Source organism: Poecilia mexicana, unplaced genomic scaffold, assembly GCF_051168715.1.
Source record: "Poecilia mexicana isolate PSO_F unplaced genomic scaffold, ASM5116871v1 scaffold_12, whole genome shotgun sequence".
NCBI classification, from domain to species: domain Eukaryota; kingdom Metazoa; phylum Chordata; class Actinopteri; order Cyprinodontiformes; family Poeciliidae; genus Poecilia; species Poecilia mexicana.
Window position 1 is genome coordinate 10146246 of NW_028263381.1, and position 23148 is coordinate 10169393.

Sequence of the window (23148 nt, forward strand, 5' to 3'; positions counted from 1 at the left end):
CAACTCAAGTTATTCAACGGTGTACTTTTTCCACAGAATGACTGGTTCCTCCAACATAACCCAATGCTCTCTACACCAAAACAAACATTTCCTCTGGTTCTTCCATAACTGCACCTCAGCCTATAAAGCACATCCTAATTTATGAGCAAAACCGACATCTGCACTTGTACTTTTTACTGGTCTGACGAAGCAAAATCTAAACGCTGTGACTCAACTTCGCGGCCGACATCTGATTCAGACCATATGACAGTTTGTTAAACCAAATCATCACTGATGATGTGACTCAGAGGATGAATTACTGCTGCTGCCCTCAATCTGTGCTCCCACTTCTGGTGCACTGCTGCACCACCAAGACCTCCACCACACAAACGAACACAGGTGCACATGAATCACAAAAAATACAGCCACGAAGTGCATAGGACGAGGTGTGGTTACCCTATAAAGATAGAAAGATTGCAGTAAGGTAGAAAGAGATTAAATTTTAAGAGAGAATATGTCACAACTCCCCTCATATGAAGAAGGCTAAAACATGAGGGATAGAGAAGGAATAGACAGATGGTGCATCCACAGGAATCAGACATGTTAATCGGGAGACCAAGTTAGGGAGCAAGGAGAGAAAGGGAAACAAAAGGAAGAAGATGCAGGAAATGTAAGACTTTAGATATATGTACCGTTAGAGGAGGAGCCTGGGCCTGATCACTGACACCATCTGTCATACTTGAAGACCGGAGTCTGTTTGACAGCTGGCTCTGTTTAAAGTAAGGAGGACAACGGGCAAAATGTTAGCTGGAAAAGAACAAGTAACCAGCAGCAAATTCATCTGGTTGGAAAGCAAAACACCGTTAATCAGCGTTGAGCAATAATTTGGGCTCAGATGAAAAAAATAAAAAAAAAGATAAAACAAAATTCGGATTACCAGAGAGGAGCTGGGCCCTGGCAGTTCACCGTTCGTTTCGGGGGCGATTGACAGCCTCAGACTTAGGTCTTCAGAGAACTCCTGGGCAGCAGGCGTCGGCGAGTGCTGCGGGGTCAAAACGGAGGAGGGAGCGGGCAGAGACTGGGCCAAGCTGTCGTTGGGATCCTCTTCGTTGATGAGCTCCCAGGACTGAGGGAGGTAAAAAAAAAAAAACAAAACAAGAAAAAACATGTTTTTCTGACCTCGTCACTCTGGATAGCTGTGGCTGTGTGTGTGAGCGCGCGCGTGTGTGCGTGTGTGTGTGAGAGAGTACTATCAGTACATCTTCAGTCTGTTCTCTCACATTGTCCATGTCCCTGGAGTCCATGCGCTCGTTCTCTAGGTCTTCGCTGATGTGGCGCCGCGCTCGGAAAACGCGATGTGCCTCCTGATTTATTTGCCGCTGCTGATTGTCGCTCTCGATTTCTGAGATAACATCCCTTTAAATTAACACAACAAAGTTAGTTAGAGGTGCAATATATATATATATATATATATATATATATATATATATATATATATATATATATATATATATATATATATATATATACATACACATAAAAAAGCCTCAATACAATTAGTAATTATGGCAGGATTAAAGAGGGGGGGAAAGCAAGTTGCCATAAGAGGCAAAAAGCCTTATTAAGAAACCACATTTGTTCCTATCCAGCTTTTGTCCAAAAAACAAAACTGATTTAGACGTACATGTTTGAAGGCCGCTTCCACTGGGTGGTGCGGTTGTTGTGGTTCACGTAGTAGGTGCGTCCCAGGTTGTCCACCTTTTCTTCCCAGCCTGAAGGCAAAGGAGGCAACAGCTGCTGGGGTCGCTGGGAGCCCGAATCTGCAGACTCATCCCAACCCTAAAATCAAAGTTCAGGGCAAGAAATTTTAAATTCACAGACTGAAAAAAAAAAAAACACCTCATAATCTTTATTGAATTTAAGAAAGCACATAAAAACACCACAGCTCTGAGGGGTTATATTTTTCTAACTCTTTTATAGTACTTTCCGGAATTTTGCCCAGAAAGTAGCTGACAGCATATCTGTGACCGCACTTTAAACGTCTACTCATCCTGACAGAAAGGACTTTCCATCACAGTATGGCACTGTGCGATACGACTGCATGGGGTTCGGCATTTTCTGGTTTTCCACTAAAAGTAGCAACCTGTAATTGAAACCAATCTTTGTACGACCTCAACCGAAGTTCCAAGCAACCTAAACTCCAACCACATAGTACGATGGAAGACCATGCCGAGTGGCGAAACGTCACCCACCTGTGTGTGTGTGCTCCCCTCCTCTCGTTGCAATACACACATGCACGCACCCACGCACGGACACACACACACACACACACACACACACACACACACACACACACACACACACACACACACACTCTCTTCCTATGAAGTCACTTCAAGTCTGGCACCACAGAAGCAACATAAATCAAGCACATTTGTGCAGACGGACTGCATATTGGGTGCATGACTAATAATTACAGCAGCATATCCTCCACTCCGAGTTGCTTTGCATCAGAGTAGCCGCTTGATCAACATGATGCGATAAGCAGACGGACGTACAGACAGAATCTGTCTGTGTGCGTTACAGGATCTGTAGGTGATAAGCAGCTGATCACACCTAGAAACAGGGCACACTGTCTGCTAAAGACGAAGACAGAATCGCATAAAAACATGGGAAGAAAGAAATATGTGCTTCAACATTGGGCTAACTGAGGTCAATTACAACAAAGATGAGCCAGAAAGTCTCTGAAAAAGTATTTCCACCCCTTGAACATCCACCTGTTTGAGATTTTATCCAACACAGCAACAAAGTAGTGTACTTGCGAAAGAACAGAAAAAGAAAAAAAGAATAATTCTTCCTTTTCTTTCTACTTCACAATTACGCTCAATTTAGTGTCAGCCTCTCACATGAAAGAGTACTGAAATGCACACGTTTTAAAGTGGCAACACGTGAAACAGTTCAAGAGAGCGAATACTTTTGCAAGCCCTAGTAAAAGAAACTTTCCGCTGTGTTAGAGGACACAGAAGAGCAGACGTTCAAAGTTCGAGAGACAAAGCTTCTGTTTCTGCAAATATCAGCCCACATTTTAAATGAATTTTCCAGACCTCGACCTGGAAAAGACTTTATAGATTCTGGCAACCAGAGGTTTCCCAAATTCCCAGGAAAAAGAACAAAAAAAAAAAAAAAAAAATAGACTTCCCCTCCCTCCTCCCACTATTAGTAGACATTCCTATTGGTCTAAAGACGGACATTTACTTTCATCTTTCAGCTCAGAGAGATGCTGTCATTGTTTGAAAGGAAGGAATGAAATTCAAGATCCCGCCTGGTAGAGAAAAAGGAAAGGCCTTAGGTAATGCAAAGTCAGACGTTTTAAAAGAAATAAAAAATTAGACATTTAACAGCAATATTGTCTGAGACCTTACCTCAGCCTCTTCCCTCATCTCTCCAGCCTCCTCCTCTTGTCCTCCTTGTTTGGGCAAATAGGCCATCTTCAGACGCAAGTAACCCTTCACCCTGGACTTGTGACTGGAACGACAACACGACCTCTTTAAAGTATAGGTCAGTTTCTACATAGTGCCTGATTTTAGTTCATTTTTAGCAGTCTAATAAAAGTTGGATCGACGATCATGAGGGTTGAAAATCATCCCAATATCAGTTTTTATTCATTGGATTGTGTCGCAAATATTTCAGTAAAAACCAACCTTCTTGGTCGAAGCAGGAAGTCTTTAAACGTGTACGGGCGCTCCATAGCAGGATCCTCTGTCTGTAAAGAGGACAAAATTACAAAAATCTTAGACAAAAACTAATTATCGCAATCTTTTCAAAGGGGGCCACAACCCCTTCTGAACCCATCCCACCATCATTATGCAACACTGAGGTTCTCCTGTTTCCTACTGAGGAGCAGAAAGGTCGCGGATAGTTCTCGGCTTTCTCCCTGCTCCGTGACTGGGCACAACCAGTCCATGCTGGCTGCTCACCGTAAAACCACTAAGTCGGATGCCGCACACACACAATGTCAGTTTGCACAACTAAATTAGAAAGAGTATTCAATAGCACAGTTAAATGCCTATTTATAACAAGAAACACGAGGAAGCTATCGAAATCAAAACCTGCTTATAGATGTTTTAAAGCAATCACACTGCAAACATGAGATCAATAAGATGAATACAAATGGTGCAGGATCACACTGAAGGAGCTTTCAAAAAGCGTGATTTCTCCAAATCTAACGCTGCGATGTTTATGTCGACCTGTGAAAAAGTGCTCCGTGTTTCAGAAGGCAAACGTGGCGAACATGGGGCAGCGCTGGACCACCACGGGTGAGTCAGCTTTGAATCCTGACGCATAACAGAACTCGTGTGACAAACTACTACAGAGGAAAAGATGACGACTTCAGAAGTCCCGTAACTATGAATAAGACACATTTTAACAACTTGCAGTAATGTAAAACAGAAGTGAACCGAATGAAAACACCTCAACAGTGGCATTATTCTTCCTGAGTCATGCTCGCACACTTGAGCAAGTAAATTGAGATGAAGTATTAGCTAAACTGAAGCAACACACCCTGTTCCTTTCACAGCTCAAAAGAAGTCCACTGTGGCTTTCATCTGCCAACAATTTCCACAACCGCTGGGACTCAGACAGGACATTAATAATTAATCCCAACAATGGCCACTAATGGGCTTTTCAGGCTCGACATCCAAGGCAAAACTCAACTGAGCAACAACCAAAGCTGACGGCACACTTGTCAGATGTGCGGAAGGACCATAACTTACTGGTTTTCATTATGCATGGGCTGGTGCGGGATACTCACAGCCTGATAAGACTTGAGCATAATTACCATACTTAACATCAGACCATTAAGAAAAAGATAAAAAATCAACACATATATTATGATCTGACTGCCTACATTTGAAAATGGAAATGTACAAACCATCCCTGCTGCTGCTAAGTAATTTAATTATAATTAATGTAGTTATAATAGTGCTCTCTGCAATATTGATGTTTTTTTTTTACTTTGACACACAGACCTAAGTAAAACTCTGCTGTACATACTTACTAAATGTATTATTTGTTTTCAAGTAAGCATGCTTCTTGCACGGAATAGTAAGATAAATTGCTACTTATCGAGTCTAACAAGCGGATACAGGTTGATTAATAATGAACTATGTTCTTAGGTACCCGTCCTGCACCTGACTGCTCAACCCCAGCATTTATAGGCTACCTGATGTAGTTTTAAAACAGCATTCCTAAATAGGAGTGATCAGCAGCGCTCTGTTAATTTCCTTACAATGAATGTCCAAGTTTATTATCACAGGAACAATTTTTCAACAGATCTATTTGGCCCCGAAACACATCAGGTGTCTTTCAAGGCACTTTATACAAGACAAACCAATCCCTTTAACATAGAGAAATAATGTTCATTTAATCCAATCACATAAACCAATTCAGACATAATAAAATACATTCTTATTATATTCCTAGCTATTATGCAATCCCAGTTTATTTTGCCTCCTTAACGACAATAAGCTATAAACTTTGTAATTACCCCCTATTAAATGAGCTCTTAAAATAACCTGCTTATATTGATTTTTAAACTGAGTTATGTTTGGACATTATTTTTAAAAAATGTTTCACTATTTTACACTGAACAGTTAAAAAAAAAAGGTTGTTCAAATACCTTGCATCTTTTGTAGTTGATAAGATTGCAACATTTTCACAAGTCACATGCAACTAAGCACATCCAGCGGTGCATTATGGGTAGCTTTGAGAACTGTAATGTCTCAATTGTCTCCCAGCAGGGTGAACGCAGAGAGGGGAAAGCAGGGCTAGTCCTGAACATAATTACAATCTAATGGGTAAATAGAATAAGTGTTCCACATAAAAGCAAAATAAAAAATTCTTCAAAGAACCCACAATCAGTGAAAAAGAATTCAGTTCAGGGTTGAAATAAGAATGTCTCAGCATAATTAGAGCTGCTCTAGAAAGGAGAGAAAAAAAACTACTTTAAACACACATTTCATAAGGTGATTTAATCAAATGCAAGAATTTTAAGTGATGCGGAAGAATCAGAGTGAATTCCAAATTTTATATATATATATATATATATATATATATATATATATAAAAATTTATTGCCGACTGATTGTGAAGATTATTTTCAAGAACAACTTCCCAGCACTCAAGGGTGAAATCATGTGAAGTTTTTTTTTTTTTTTTTTCCATGTGTTGTCACGTTTCACAACTGAGAGTCAGTGTGTTTACATTGTCCAATGCCAGTTTTCTATCCCTAGAATAGTGCTGTTGCCGTTTCACAACAACAAGCTGGGTCAGGCACTTTCTCACACACAAACACAGCTTCATGGGGGCTAATCAAGCACAGCAAAAGCTGAATGATAAGAAACCGCCGAGTCTTCAGAACAGTGTTGAAACGGTGCGTACATATACACACAAACACGTAAATAACTCACCGGCAGATGACTGAGGGGAACGTCGACTTGTCCAAGGAAATCATCTCTTGTCTGGTGGGAAGAAATGAAGAAGATAAACTTGAGAGGGTTCCATGAGAGCATTTTTGGAAAACCGAAATGTCCGGCAGGGATAAAGAGGGGAAAACCACAATGTTGAGAGAAATTACCTGGTGCACCAAAAGCATCAGTTTGATTTTTTTTTTTGTTTTAATCAGAGAGAAAGGTATAGTGATTTTTACATAAAGGGCAGCCCCATCCAGAAATAATCCTTAGCCCTATGTATGAACACCTGTAGAAATCTGAGAAATAAAACATTATTTTTCATAGATTTTGTAAACCAGACATGGTTTATAATGAGATCTAATTTTCTAGCACGGGAGCTTGATTATTAATAAAATGTAATCTAAGTTAGATGACATTTGTAGCAAACTTTAATAGTGCCGTATAGCTGCAGCTTTTAGACCATTTCATCTCTGGAAATTCATGTTCAAGTAAACTTCATCAAAAGCCCAAAATCTCTTCCAATTATTACATAATACCACAGGTGTCCAACAGGGATCAGACTTAGTTTATTTATGGACAGGCTTTTAATAACCACCTCAGAGGAGCAAAGTAAAAAAACAAAACCCTTTGACCCCAAGCGAGGAAAAAAAAAACAACAACATCCACTGCCACCAAGTAGAAGCCAAGTCAACTGACGGAGGGTGAGAAGGACAGATGTGACGACAGGGCAGATTCAGGAAAAGGTTTTGTGTTTCGGTTTGCAGAGGCCCACAGGTTTGTCCATGGTTGAGCAATGATTACCTGTCCGAGGTGAAAAAGGCCATTCTTGGAAGTAGCCTGTGTGTGGGACACAACTGTTTATAGACAATTTGCACAGACTTACAAAAGTGTTTGCTTACTGGGCTGAAAAAAAATGCACTGAACCTTAGTGAGCTAAAGTGAGTGTGATAAATGAAACGTATATAGATTGTGGGAGTGATAAAGGAAAGAAAGAAGTCAACTTCACAATATTAATCATCTTCCACAAGTTCAAACGTTTTTTTTCCCCTTTTGATAATTTGTAAGTGTTCTTTAAGCTGTAACTTTAAATTGAAGGTATTTCAATGTTTTTTGCATCAATAAAAGTGGTTTCAATTCAAATTAGTGCTAAAATATTTAATTTGAAGTGTACAAAACTGGAAACACTTCCGAATAAACCCCAACTGTGGCACTTTTTAAGATGTTCTGGACGTTTGAGAATGAAATATTAACCCAGTGGTTAATATTTTATCACCTCCACAAATAATAAATGTAACTAACACAGCAATCAAGTTAATTTCCGATGCGGCAGTGTGGTTGGCAACCACTGCAGTTTTTTTTTTTTTTTTGGTTATCTGGTTATCAGTTCTACTGTAAAACTTTTAATGCTTAGATGCGCAAAAATCTGAACTGGTTTATCCAACCATTTATTAAAAGTGATCTAAAAATAAATCAAATCAACAGATCCTTTACTTTTACTTGCCAGGGGTAAAAACTTCACGTACCTAGTATTTCATACTGGTTTGAGCTGAGCATTTTAAATGTCTACATCATTTTACTTTCATGGTAAGCAGGAAAAGGTTGAGACACCTTTGGGAGATGAGCCACATTTAACATAACTGGAAATCTGTAATGTGTACAACTTTGTCCCATTAAAAAAAGAAAAAAAAAAAACAGGCACGTCGTAAAGAATCTGCACACCCATCCACCCACATTTAAAACATAGGCACACCCAGCAAACTATTCTTGGAAAAGTATCAGAAATGACATCAAGATTGGCTTTCAATTCCCAAGCTACCAAGACCAATAACTTACTTCTTATACAACTTTCACGTGATTCAAAACAGTTAAACATTGTCAGAGATGGAGGAAAAAAAAAAAAAATTTCCAGAGCTAGAGCACCTTCTAACATTGATAACATTTCACAATGTAAAATCACACCTTTTTATTTTCACCTCTTTTAATGTGTTGAACACTTAACAATTTGCATGCCACGGTTGTCAAGGACAATGACTGTCCTTCCTGAGAAGTAAGAAACACAGTGCCTAAAAGAAAATTTAAAACTGAACATTTATAGAGATGCAATCGGATGAAACCATACTGTCCTCTAATCAACAGTCTCACTGAGTCATCTGGAATAAATATTCATTCAGGGCTGTTTTTTTATTTTTATTTTTTTTTTCATTTCAACTAAGATAATATCTTTACACTGCGGTTATTTTTGTGCCGAGGGATGAAATTACAGTGTCATTAAAGGGTCACTTCTGAACTTACAGCTGCTCTCCAGAAACAAGTTTTACACAGAGTGGGGGTTTTCCATAACCAACCAACGGCAGGTTAAAGAGCAACAAACAAAAGATGCTAGGCAGGTGAAAACGTATATCAGTTATTTCCAAAATATTAAGACACTAAAAACAGATCACTTCGCAAAACTCTGACCAGAAGTTTTAAAGCGGGTGGGTCTGTTTTCAGAGAGCTGAACACCAGTCAGCCACTCCGTTGAACTGCTGAAAAGGGGACGAAGCATCCATTTTCGTTTTCATTCAGTCTTCTGTTGGAAAAAATCTGCATGCTGGCATTCACATAGTTGTTAATTTGACCTTTGCCAATCACCCAAACCTTTTTACAGAGTAGTCAGATCATTGCACAGAGCAACATGATCCCTCATAAAAGACATTGTCTGAGGTGTTGACCTATCCAACAAACTCTCTACCAATGCGATATGGATTTCTTGTAGGAGAAATCTACTCCGAGTCAATTTGTCTTTTTACGAGTTTGCAAACCCATTTGATGCCTAAAATTCAGCCTATTATTATTATTATTATTATTATTATTGTTATTATTATTATTATTATTAACAAACACCTTCGATAAATTTAATTTGTTTTTATTCAACTAGGAAGTTTGTTTTTGATAGGAAACAAGTGTCTCTCAAACAATAATTAAAATGTTACAAAAGGAGTGCCAGTAATTAAAAGATTAATTTCTGTCTTCATTTGCATTTTATTAAAAAATTGGTATGTGGAAAATGTATACACCTCTCAATAATAAATGAAAAAATGCTTCTGTAAACAGCTGACCACTTTCTTTTTGCATGTTTCCACTGGGATTTTGAGATTTTTTTTGTTTGTTGCTGAACTCCATGTTGTTCCAAGTTTCCTCTTTGTTATTATCATGTTGTTGAATTGACTCAACATAATACCAAATTGCCCTAATACTTTCAGTCAAACAACCCATGTTCGTGAGAATAAAACACAACTCTAAACCTGAATTGGCTAGGAGTATGACTCTGCTTTTAGACAGTCCAGGATAGTCTTTGACGATCTTTGTCCATGTCCAAAACCTTCAGCACTCTATTGCAGCTGTGAAACAAAATTGCTAAACTAGACAAAGCAATATTATGTACATGCCTCAAGAATAAAAATGGAACGTTTTGTCCCCAAAATGCCTCAATGGCATTAAAGAAGAGGTGACAACAGACTTTGCGATTCAAGGCAAACTGGATTGGGTCCAGGCTGCCACTGAGGTGTCAAAAGTCTATCTAACATACTCCAGAGCCTCAGTGCTGACACAACTGAATTACAAAGCTATGCCCATTGGGGAGATCAGAGATGACAGATAAAAGCCCCTCACAACAACAGCGACTCCAATCTCTTAAACAGCCCAAAGACCAAAACTAAAAAGAGACACCCCCTGCTCCCCCGACACACACACTGATAAAACCCTTCTCCATTCCTCCTGTCTCAGGTAAATATAGCCTTTGCAGTTGGTCATAAGGAGATCTTTGTGAAAAGCTTCTGCAGGCGTCAAAGCAAAGCTGTAATAAGGCTAGGCCTCTCTGGCATAGCTGTCTGCAGCTAGTTAGTCTGGCAAACACACAGACAAACAAGCACACACTATTGTTATCCATTGACCAACTTTTTTTTTTTTTTGTCTTAAAGGGCCAACTATGCAGTTGAAGATGAAGAAAAAAATCCTGTTGTATAAAAACAAGCTGTAACAATTGCAATATTTGAATTTCAGGATAGAAATCATTAATAAAAAAAAGTTGTTAAAAGAGCGTTAGGAGACTTTTTTTTTAATCAAATGGTAAATTTAATCAGTGAGCAACAATATCCTCTCTAGAATTATTATTATTGTAGTATTACTGCAAAATATATATGTGGAAAAATAAAGCCTTTTGTGCAGGCCGAGTTTGGCTTTGGTTTAATTCACTCAATTGCTAAATAAATTCCAGCTAATTTTTTTAACTTGTAAAACAAAAAATGTACACCCAAAGTATTTCTCATTAAATGTGGAGAAAAATGGTCAAAAGAGGACAAACTACCATGTACAGTACTCCTGCTTGGGCCAATTGACTTCTATGAAATATGACCATTTAGCATCCAATCAGAGCAACTCATTTAGAACAACTCAAAACTACCCCCTGACAATGTCACATTGTTTATTACTGTCATAACCCTTATTTCTTTGTCGTAAAGTCTGAGTGAGATATAAAAAAAGCCTTTATCAAACTCTCTGCCCTTCAGCAAATACAACTTGAGGATTACAAAAAAGACCAGCACTCCTAAATGGTTCCTGTTTTCTTGTCTCATTCCAGAGATGAATAGTATAATCTTTACTTTATGACATTAACTACTTAGTAAAATCATTGGAAAGGAAATACAGCTGGTTAAAAAAAAAACTTTACAAACGACCTTACATCTACAACCCCATGCTTGAGAAATTAGGCAAATTGGCATTGTGGTGGATTTGAATACAATGGCTTCTGAATTTGAGTAAAAACTGATTGCGCTTGACAGATTATCCAATGTTTGAACTGGCTTTCCCAAAACCTCCAATTACTTGGAAAGCAGCTGAAATGTACAGATCCACACTACCTCGGAGCCAGAGAAGAAAAAAAAAACCATCTGCCTGCTCTTAAACTCAACACCAGCGCTTAGAGGCGGCTAAAGATAGAAACAGGCAACACTTAAAAGAGATCCAATTGCTATTGGTAGTTTTATCAAAACCTGGGTGTTAGATTCCTCAGACATAGGAGGCAACAAGTGAACAGAAAAAAAAAACACACAAACCTGTTTTCTTTTGTAGCTGAACTGCCTGATGTGAATAAAATTTCAAATGCCTGTGGCTAAGGAGTGAAAAAGAAAACAGTGAGTGTGGCTAGTAACTGTGTCTGTTCTTTTCAGTTTCCTGAACGTCACACCACCCTGTTACTGGACCCCTCAGTTCTCCAATCTAACACAATTAATAAGTGAAAGGTAAAAAAGTTTAAAAAGCCAGCTGGAGTCTAACTAAACTTGAATAATCTTTACCTGGGGATTACTTGTTGCCAACTTCTTGCCAAGACTCGCATCCTGATCTCCGCCTCCCCTCTGGGTAAAGAATATCTTGAAATGCGGCTGCCTTCTGGGGTTTTCCCCACTGATTTTAAAAGTACAACATTTTGATCCATCTTTTGCTCCCAGTTCCACATCAGTCTGATTCTCCTCGATGGTCTGGAAGTCTGCCCCGTTTTTCAGATGTTTATTTTCCAGCAGCAGCAGCCTCGGATGAGATGAGCTCCTCTGCAGTCGGATTCTGGGATAACGCACTGTGCGGATGCCTTGACCAAAGTCCCCCTGGGAGGCAGCAGCCTGCTGACAATCGTGGGTCTGATCCTGGTTTTGGTTTTGCTGTAGCTGGAAAACTAGTCTCTGTGTTGCACCATTAACACCAGCACATGGCTCTAGAGTCTGCTGCTGGCCATCTTGACCATAAGGAAGAAGATAATGCTGGACATCAAAAATCTCAGGAGAATTCCTCTGGATACAAATGGTACCAACATTAACACCAGGTTGGCCTCCACTCAGTGTAGCATAGCCACTAGAACCGATGCTAAAAACTCTGCGTTTGGGAAGGTTTGGTTCATTCAGTGATAACTGGGAATCTGGGCTGTAGTATGGGGGAGGCGGCTGTCGCGGAAAGTCTTCCTGAGTCCGTGGTTCGGGATATGCAGGCGCAGGTCCAGGCGGTGTATAACAAGGCGGTGGGACATCGTCTGCAAGGCCACCAGAATGTCTATTAATTGATCCGTCGGAGCGCTGGAGGGAGATCTGCACGGACGAACTTTTGGTAGGTCGTGATTCGGGGTAGGTGGAGAGCTGTGGTATGAACATGGAGGAGCTCCTTTTGAGTGAGGGATCCGAACGCAAACCAAAACTTCCAGATGAGACGTTTTGCGCCCCCAACTCCTGAGGAGGCCTCGGTAGACGAGGAGGCCGCACGTAGCGCGCTCTGGACGCTTCGCCCTCTTCTCGCTGCTCTTCCGAGTCCGTTTCCAGCATCTCCGGAGCTGTGTTGCTGCGGCCAGATCCAAAGTATAAACGCAGACGCTGAGCCATTTTCACCTCATGTCCCACGGCTTCCGTTCACTTTCACTTACTGTTAAAACTCTGACTTACTGTTGGTTGCCTCCTCTTCTTGTGTCGCCCACTTCTCCTTTGACTGGCTGACTGGCTGGCTGGCTAGATGACTTCTCCCCTTTTTCCTTCCCCCTCCCTCCCTTCCCACCCACTCCCAGTCTCTTCCACAACTTTCCTACCCCACAATGAACTGCACACAGACCAGAGTTGTCTCACCGCAAGAACACAACAGAAGCAGCAGGATACAGAAAAAATAAGGTGGAAAATAAGACTTCAGAAAGAGGATGGGCAACTATGTTACAATAAAAATAAGAATGGAGGATCCCCGTTCAGCAAACTATTAGGAACACCAAGCACTAGCGACAGACAGCAGAAATAGCCTTGGTCGAGTGTCAGCCAGCATTCCTGCCATGATAGGGTAGGAGCGTGTGGAGTTCCTGGTTACCGAGGTGACAGAGGGTTGCCTGGTAGTCACATGACTCCAAAGGGCCCCAGCACCTCAGGTTACACCACCACACTGGCCCCCACCATCAAGCCACAGCACATGATCCCTAGTCTTTTACATCCACATCTCATTAAGATGGAAGATCAAAGGAGAATTAACATTAAAAAAATTTAACTTTTTTTAATATTAAGAGATAAAAGCGCATTTTACCTCAACAAATATGATCTATTCACCAGAAGAGGATGCCAATAGGACTCCAGTTTTTCTTTCCAACACAGGAAACAAAAGCAAGACAATTTTCTTACCAAGTGACCCACTAAACGTCCTTTTCAACCAAAAATAACAGAAACACAACATTAAACATAAAAGGGGACTTTCAGAACCACATAAGGATTTGCAAGGAAACTGTTACTAAAAATGGACCAGATGAAAAGGCAACAGAAAAGCAAAGAGACCATCTGACAGATTTCAGCTTTGATAAGACAAACAACACGGTCGTCTCTGGAGATCCAGCTACACACAGAAAAGACACGCAGTCTCTCAAGCACAGAGCCAAACACTTATCTGGCCGCTTGTTTTATAGGCTGCTCTGTTTGCAACTAAAAGTTGCCCAGGATACAACTCGGCTGTGATCCTTGTCTCTAATCCGGAATGACATAAAAAAAAAAAAGGTCAAATAACGCTCAAGCACCTCCAACAGCAGCCTGTACATTCATAAAGAGCGCTTTGTTTTGCTCAATAGTAACATGATTCACCAATCTATCAGCATGTTGAAAAGAAAGGATTGCTTTTCCTGAGCCAGCCGAGAACCGACAAAACCTCAGTCATCGTTTGACCTTTTAGAAATGCATGTCTGGAAAGAAGCTGCCTTGTTTTTAACTTCTGTGACCATTCGCTATGTTCTAAGCCATTCTGCAGCAAGCTGCTGCTGCCGCTGCTGCTCTATTGCAACAAAATGAGCTAAAAAAAAAAAAAGACAAAATGAAGGAAAGGAGTGCAGAGAAAAAAGAAGAAATCGTGTCTTGGCATGCTGCTATGTATGGTGATGACACACCAGTCAATACAGGAGTGTAACAGCGAATGATCGGTATAAGGAAAATGTCAATGCTAAAAATGATATAACATGCATTCCTCAAATCCAACAGCATGCTGTACTGTAGCTCTGTTCAACACCCTTCTTTTAACCTTACTGCAAGTGGACCAAGAGGCTCAGTGTTGCATCCCTGTCTTAATGTAGCACAAATTTAAAACTATCTGATAACACAAATGTAAATCAATGGATACAAAACAACAAGCGAACATTAAAAACACACAGGCCAGGGGTGGAGGAGCTGGCTTGGCAAGCGCCTCAGGACAGCCTGGAAGCACCTCCTCAGACTTATAAGGAGAGAACTGCGCTTGAGGCTGTCCGTGTTGTGCTTTCTTGTCATCCTTCTCCATACAGAAACAGTGAGCTCTGACAGCACTGGGGGATAAATAAAAAGGTGTGCTATTCATAACAAGAGTTGCCAACGAGTTCTCTCTCTGCACCACTGTATTCCCAGTTTGTCGGCCAACATCGAAGAAGATTTAGGCATAAAATCTGCCCGGTTTGACTGAGTTGTAAGGGAAAACTACAGCGTAATTTCAGCGCCGTCCAACAGCTCTGAATTTGTGAGAACCAGAAAGACAGTACACGAGTCTTATCTGGAACGGAACGTCCAAATTAACTTTGTCCACTTCATCAAAACAAAAAGCCCTGGCTGCAGATCCTGGAAGTAATTTAGGAGACATAAACATTGGAGATCACCCTGGTATTAGTCATACACTTACTCTCCAGACTCTATGTCAAAAACCACTTCACTATTCCATCAGCTTCGCCGACATGTCCTCAGAGTCAAGCTTACACAGTAGCGTGAATTATCAAATTTATCATTAATACCTGCTTACAATGCTAACTGCTGCACTGCTTGACATTTATATAGTTGTTATGGCAACTGAAGGCCTGCCACTGGGGTATTTTTATATATGGAGGAAATCAGTGTTTTCAGGAAGGAAATACGTTGATATCTGACTGCAGATGAATGCAAGAGCTGTTAAAGTCAGACGCTGTTGTAGCTGAGCAATGAAACAAGCAAACAAGCTGTTAGTTGTTTAGTGCATAAATTTGCCTCAACAAACTGCTAAAAAGAATTGATCATACTTATTAAGGTAGCAAAAGTCATCACAGACAGTCGATTATGTTTGTAATAAAATAAATGAAAAGAAGCAGCGCAATGTCAGATAAATTAGTCCTACGAGAAATTCCACTTTAGTGTCTAAATACCAAAATATTTCAGCATAAAGCATAAAAGACCAAGCTACTATTAACAATACTTTAGCATTTGATGCTATCAACAAACATATAAGCTCTAATAAGTTGTTTTAAGGGGAGCATAAAACAGTGATAAATAGGGAGGAAGTGTGAACCTTACCAATCGGTTTTCATCAAACACCTCAAAAAGCAGCCTGTGGTTCTGTGGGCACACCTGTGTTGGCAACAAAATGACAGTGATGAGCCACGTCATTGGAGTTGTTCAGTCAAAGAAATTCATATCTGATGGAAAACAACCTCTGAATATTAAATTCAAAGGTATTAGCCTGCAATTCTATTCCAGGGAAATTGGATGTTTTTTTTCAACAGAGACCTCAAAAATATTAAGGGGCTGCTTTGTATTTACAATACAAAGATGTATTGTGTCGCAATGTCTGTAAATAAAATTCTGTGCAAGGTGTTTTAAAGAACATTGGTGAACAAACAGTATCATGAAGACCAACGAACACACTAGACCTATCAGGGCTAAAGTTGTGAATAGATTAAAAGTGCAGTTGGGTTATAAAGCAATATGTATTCCTTTAACAAAAAAAATGGAGTGAAGCTAAAAAGTAATGATTTAGGTCAAAGCATGTTTGTGTGTTCGAATGGCCCAGTCAAAGTTCAGACTTAAATTCATTTGAGCATCTGTGGCGCATGACACGAAAATTGATTTTTACAATTGTTCTCCAGCCAATATGGATTCATCCACACGATACATTTTTCTACAAAACAGCGAAATAAGTTTACCAATCACACAATAAGATCACACAAGGGTTGTCGTAATAAAGCCAGAACATTAATTGTAACACAGGAGATTTAAAAGCTGAACTCACCCGGAAATAGAATTCTTCGTTCCATTTAGGATTGAGGGTCTGAAATACAAAGTTTAGATCTGATTAGACCAGTTTGTTGCCGGACTAAAACCCCATAAATGTGCAAGTGACTCTCAGGAGTTCTAAAGAGTAAGAATTCAAATCAAATTGTATGCAATTATTGGATATTTGGGTTTAAATAAAGTCTCAAAGATCTTCACATATTTCTTCAAAGATGAATCAGAACTTATGTTTTCTTCTGTCTTTCATATTACAGATTTTATTAGTCTGAGAACTGATTCAGTCATGAGGTAGGCCTCATTTTCGTTTGACTGAATCAGTTCTCAGACTACATTTCACAAGTCACTCTAATTAATTAGCAAAACATTTCATTGCAGTAATAAAATAACACTGTGACAAAAAGTACCACTGAACTAAGTGCTCTCTGACAGTCAGCTTTTTGCTGAGAAAGTGATGCAAACAAAAAAAAGTTAAAATCTGCAGGAAATATCCAAATCATCAGTGCTTTTGGAGCTCATACTGACGCTAGTCTCGTCAAGTTCCTCCACTTTAAGTCATGCTTTATATCATTCAGCCACAAGCCATCCACTCTGCTTCTACAATAATGAAACTGTCAGAGGTGTCCCACTTAAAGAAACAAAGAACCCGCAGAAGAGCCCAAGCACTGATACTTCCTTTTCTGCTCCACATAGCAGTATATTGTCAAGCTATTTATATCCTACAAAGCAATCATAGCCACTGGCAGCATATGTTTGCCTGCATGGAGGCCTGAGCTGTCCAACTCCTACGGCGGCTTTTTGCTGGAAGATTGCTTCTGGCTAAGCCAATCTGTAAGAACGTGACAAATATTTGTATTGTTGAGAAGCTGCGTCGGGCTACTATTTCAGAGTTTGACCCCTTGCATTATGGACTAAATATTCAGAGACAAAAACAACACTTGGGAATAAATTACACTGGAGACCAAAGAAAAAATATATAGATTTTATATCATTTTGCAATTAAAAGCATCACTAATCATCATTCACAATAATGTCAACTAACAGCTCCCCCTGCTGCGAAAAAATATCTCCTCTCCAAAAAAAACTGAGAAGACTTCACTAAACCTAAAAAGGGGAGGACTGCTTCCCTCAGCCTTAATGTGCTTTTTATCCCGCCCTTCTGCAATGAAATGATTCCGCTAATTCATGCAAAAACCTGGTGGAAATTTTTAAGGGGGTGTTTTAGGATTATATCGAAAAACCTTTGAATTTGGCTGATGATGTAACACAGGAGACAAGAGGAAGCAGAGCACAACAGGACGTCAATTTAAACTTACCTTTTTAATAGTTTTTGTCTGGACTAAACCAAGCTCTTTGTTTTCATCAGCGACATAGAGGGAAAGCTTGACATAAGGATCACTGCAAAAAATAAAAAATAAAAAAATCACAATTTTACAATCGAAAGACATCTTGAGCTTTTCGCTTCTGCAACATCTGTAAGCTTGAGGATCGCTAGTACTAAACTGCCTCTAGTCCTTCATCATTAGCTGCAGACACATCAAACAGGTAGTTGAGGATCACACACACACACAACGTGTACTAAAGTCGACCTGCATATGAAAACTGCTTAGCTTTGGAAACGGTGAGATAAGGCTCTACCGTCGTATTGACGGGGGTTTTTAAAAATAGAAACGGCAAAATATTTTGAGGTGAACACGCAACTCATACGAAGAGATTAACATGACTTTGGAGGTGCTGACAGGGCAAAAGGCTCAGGTGAGATCTGCTTAGAGAGGCAGAGCTGGAGCGTTCACAGGACCACAGAGTTCAATTCTCAGGAAGCAGAAAAAGACTGTTTTTTACTTGCCCAAGATGTTATTTGGACAAATTTATCAGTTTTTTCCCTTCAAAGTATCGCATGTGCTTAGAGTTGCTTTAAACATACACATAGAACTTTATGTATACTTTTTTTTTTTTTTTTACATTTGCTTATCCAGATCCAAGTATGCTCACATCTAAGTATGAGCGAGGGAAAAGTCAGCTGTAAAAAGATGTCACTGAAATCTTTTCATAGGCATTGGGTCTATTTGTACTAAATAGTTTGAAACAAATGAAATAGGCTGCAAACTGTGAACAGAATGTGGCGATAAATATAAAACTGATTGTTCTCTATGCAGAAATGAAAAAAAAAACCACATGACTGAACAAGAGGCAAAAGTGGAACAAAAATATTCAGGAACTCCCTCACTAAGTAATATTTTCATGTCATTGTCTAGATTAGGAGGCAGTTTATCACGATCAATGTTTTTGTTTATCCCCCAGTAACTTTAGCCTTTATACATTTATATTTGTGTTTTACAACAGTAACCCAAGGTTAATGATCTTCCCTTAATATTTAAAAAAAAAAGTAAAAAAAAAAAAAAAAAAAAGATTAGACATTGTTAATAATTCGCTTTGATGTAAACTGTGAGAGTTGAAGTTTTGGTCATTTAAAAATATTATAATCACCAATATGTCAGAACCCTAATATTAACACTTTGTACTTCAAGTAAGAGTGGTTTCATGACTTAGTATGACGCAGAGCTGATTTACACACAAACATCCTCCACACGGTATTTTTGTGGTGTGGGAGGATAACATTTGTAGAGAGAACATTTGGTAAACTCACTAACAGCCTGTTACTGTGCCCTCATTTTACACCCTTTAAGCTAAACCAAACTACTTCAAATGTTTTCAGTTGCAGAAATACGATCATCGGCATACTGACTTGACCTGGGCGAACAATCCGATTGCTATTTTCAGTCAAAATGAAGCCAGCTGCCTGCTCCTCAGATCCTAAATCACAGCTTCCAGTTACAATCGCTCAGCAAAACTTGATTTGGACACAATTCAGACCATCGGGGAATATGCTTTAAATCTGATTTGCCATCATAGGCTTTTATTAGGATACCTGCCATCCCAAATGGGCCTGGAAATAAATCAAATTCCAATCCAAGTGTGTCCTTCCTGCCAGCTAAAGTGCTGCCTTAAATCCACAAGATAAAAAAAAAAAAAAAAACACAAGGGAAACGAGGAGCACAGACATGGAAGAAAACGAGCTGAAACTGTATCCTTATAAGCAAATGTGCGGCTGCTTGATTGCTAATTGGCGTCTTCAGGATCCCCACAGTTTCTAATTGCATGTTTATGTGGTTCTGTCATGTACAGAGACTAAACATTAGCAGTAGGGTGATTCTCACGAACCCAGTCATTTGAATGTCTAAGAAGATTTTAAAGTCATACTCATGAAAATTAAAAATAATTCACTTTTATTTGAACAATCATCATTTCTAATATTTGGCACAGTTAATTGTTAGTTACCAAAATATTTTTTTAAATGTTTTTTAACTAATTTTAGAGTCAGAAATTCATTACCGTAATGCGTCCACAGTAAAAAAAAATGCTTTCACCTCAATTTATCATTGTAATTATTCAAGCTGGTTTATAAAAAAATACTACCAACTTGTGTAAAATAATGTAAACTAGCTCAATATTGTGATATCTAATGATTTCCTATTAAATAATAAAATATATTTTAATAAAAGTGAGTGTCCAGAGGTGCAAAACTCATTACCGTAGCACCTTGTTCGAAGTCCTGTTAAATTTATAGAATTTTTTAAAATTGAGTTATTTTGACCCATAATGTACCACAAAGAAGAGAAGACAAAATATGGCTAAAAAATAAGATTGTTTGACATATTTTGATTATGATAATTGTTATGTTTCTCCTTGCATACGCCTATTCGCACACCATAGGCGATCATTACCGTAATGTGCATTACCTCATGTGCTTAAAAAGTAAATGATTAGATATTTTTCTGTAGAGAAGATATCAGGGAATTTGTATTGTAGGTGAAAAAATTTTAGCTGACTCACCATGGCATGCTACCATTTTAAGCTATCTCATGCGAATTTCACTCATTACCGTAATGCACAACTTTCATTACCGCGCAATTTTAGACCTGTTGCGGTAATGAAAAACAAGATTACGGTGATGAACAGTGTCTTTTTGAAATGAAAACATAGATAAATACATAGTGCATTTAAACTTTAATACTCCTTCTTATTGTTTTTTTTACACAATTACAGCAGTTTTTTATTTACTTCCTACTTATGAAAAATGGTTATACTATTTTATGGCAACAAATATTAATTACCTAATGTGAAGGGAAAAAGGAAGTAGTGCTGGATATCAATTAAAATTTCCAAAAATGCTTAGATTCAGAGGGACCCATTTCAACTCATGATCCAATTTGATGGTTTTTCGATTCAGTTAAGGATATTCCGCTATCAAAATTTTACTTGGAAGGTGAATGAGTGAAAGAAGATGTATACTGGGGGCAGTTCTCCTGGACTGGCAGCCCAGGGGGGTGGTCCACCTACAGAGTATGCTCCAACTACAGAGGGTTCTTGGGCCTCCCTGGTAATGTCTATTCTGTGGTTCTGGATTAGTCGAATCTAAGCTTCAGGAAGAGCAGTGTGGGTTTTGTCTTGGTCGTGGAACACTAGACCAGCTCTACACCCTCAGCAGGTCCTGGAGGGTCCGTGGAAGTTCGCCCAATCAATCTACATGCGTATTGTGAACTTGGAAAAGGTGTTCGACCGTGTCCTTCAGGGAGCCCTGTAGGGGCTGACAGTAAGTCGGGCTGGTTTCCGGTGAGAGTTGGACTCCGCCAAGGCTGCCCTTTGTCATCGATTCTGTTCATTACTTTCATGGACAGAATTTCTAAATGCAGCCAAGATGTGGAGAGGGTCCGTTTTGGTGGCCTTAGGATCGCATCTCTGCTTTTTGCAGATGATGTGGTCCTGTTGGCTTCATCAGGTCATGATCTACAGGTTTAGTTCTCAGTATATCTGTAGTCATGGATGGGAAAATGGAGTGAGAAATTGACAGGTGGATTGGTGCAGCGTCCACAGTGAAGCATATACTGCTTTTCATTGTAAGCAGTAATGGCTTTCCATTATGGTTCAGCAATATGCAACATTTTCTCAGTTGCACTGGTCTGGCCTGGTGAAGAGAGAGCTGAGTCAAAAGACAAAGCTCTCAATTTACTGGCCAATCTACAACCCTTCCCTCATTTATGGGCATGAGATTTGGGTCATCACCAAAAGAACAAGATCACAGCTACAAGAGGCTAAAATGTTTTTTCTCTGAGCTCTCCTGTAGAGACAAGGTGAGGAGCTTGGTCATCTGGGAGGGACTCAGAGTAGAGCCACTGCTCCTCCACATTGAGAGGAGCCAGTTGAGGTGGCTTGGGCATCTGGTGAGGATGCCCGAGCCACCTCAATAAATAAATCACCCTTACATAAAAATAAATGAATAAAAATTAAAAAAACACCCAGTGAAGGACATAGCCTATTATTCAGGTCTGTGTAATATCGATTTTTGCGATATATATCAATATTTTCTTTCCTAGAAAAAAATCGATATAGTAATGCAAGTATTGTAACATCCAACTGTCATCTTGTTCACTCACTGCTTGCTTCGCCAGGAGAGTGATTAGGTCATCAGGCTTAGAGTGATTCCTTCAGATGTTAAGTGTCAAGGTTAAAAAGGTATCAAACTATTCAGAGCAGGGTACTTGGTGCACTTTATTTACTTCACAAATGCATGTAAGCTACAGTTTGTACTGTTTCAATTAAAAGAAACATGTCTTCTCAACACTTCTTTGATTCATTTTGTCCAGCTGTTGACTTTAAGTCTGTGTCCATGTCCAACTAGAGCCAGGTATTGTGTAGTTGGTGCTTTTAATCAGTTTTCAGTTAAATTAATTCAATCCAACTCCAACGCCGTTCCAAATCCTGAATTCCCATGGAACTCCAGTATGTGTTGTGAGGCCTCCCCATCTTTTGACCTCTGGCATAACTGTTCGTTTGGAGCGGGTGCGTAGATCATTTTGTGCTTTCCTGATGAACGCAATCGGGTCACAAAATGTCACCAAAATCACTCTGTCCCTCTAAAATCTTTCAGAAAATTGCAAAAGTGTATTGAATTGTATTGTTTGCTGAATATCGCAATATATATGGTATCGTGAGCAGAATATCGTGTATTGTATTGTATCGTGAGATTATTGAATCACTACAGCCCTACTATTCCTGAGGATTGATGAATTCGTCCAATTGCCCAACCTTACATTCCAAGCAATAAGCAGAGATGAAAAAAAGTCAGTTGTGGGTTTGTTTCCATGGCTCAACGTTGGTAAAATGTTTAATTTGCAGATGTATGTTTTGTTACATGCCATTTTATTATTTATGTGTAGTTAAATGTTAGTGTAATTATAAAGTGTTCATTACCGAAACATTCTTATTCATTACCGACATACGTTTTTTCATTACCGCTATGCTCATTTTATGATAATTTATTTAGATTAGATAAAAGAATTACATGAACTTTTTAATTCCTCAATGAAATGGTCAGACTCTTTTATATTATGGTTGTGTTGTTTTTTCAATTTAATGATTTAACACAAAATTAGAACAAAAATAGATTTTAAAATTGTATTCATGTTACGGTAATGAAATAATTGTTTACATTAAAATAATAAATTTTGTTATTAATGACTATTCTTTGTTGGTACCTTCTCCTTTGTGGACACTGAAGTCCATGGTGTCCAAAAAAAGTGGAAAAATGTTTTTGTGGTTTCATA

General features: G+C 39.1%; 1 protein-coding gene across 5 annotated transcripts in view; it reads right to left on the reverse strand.

Moving 5' to 3' along the window:
- The window catches only part of nedd4l (NEDD4 like E3 ubiquitin protein ligase), a 46919-nt gene that overhangs the window by 16695 nt on the left and 7076 nt on the right, over positions 1-23148 (reverse strand). For 3 of the 5 annotated variants that reach the window (XM_088010892.1, XM_088010891.1, XM_088010894.1), the window contains exons 3-13: positions 17800-17881; positions 16485-16523; positions 15770-15823; positions 7251-7286; positions 6447-6497; positions 3681-3742; positions 3402-3504; positions 1664-1818; positions 1260-1395; positions 917-1105; positions 672-749 (exon numbers count right to left, since the gene is read on the reverse strand). In XM_088010892.1, coding sequence (XP_087867018.1) covers positions 672-749; positions 917-1105; positions 1260-1395; positions 1664-1818; positions 3402-3504; positions 3681-3742; positions 6447-6497; positions 7251-7286; positions 15770-15823; positions 16485-16523; positions 17800-17881 — 985 coding nt within the window. Of the gene's footprint in view, positions 1-671; positions 750-916; positions 1106-1259; positions 1396-1663; positions 1819-3401; positions 3505-3680; positions 3743-6446; positions 6498-7250; positions 7287-11782; positions 15746-15769; positions 15824-16484; positions 16524-17799; positions 17882-23148 lie in introns of those variants that run through there. The other 2 variants (XM_088010893.1, XM_088010895.1) reach the window with 2 other exon arrangements.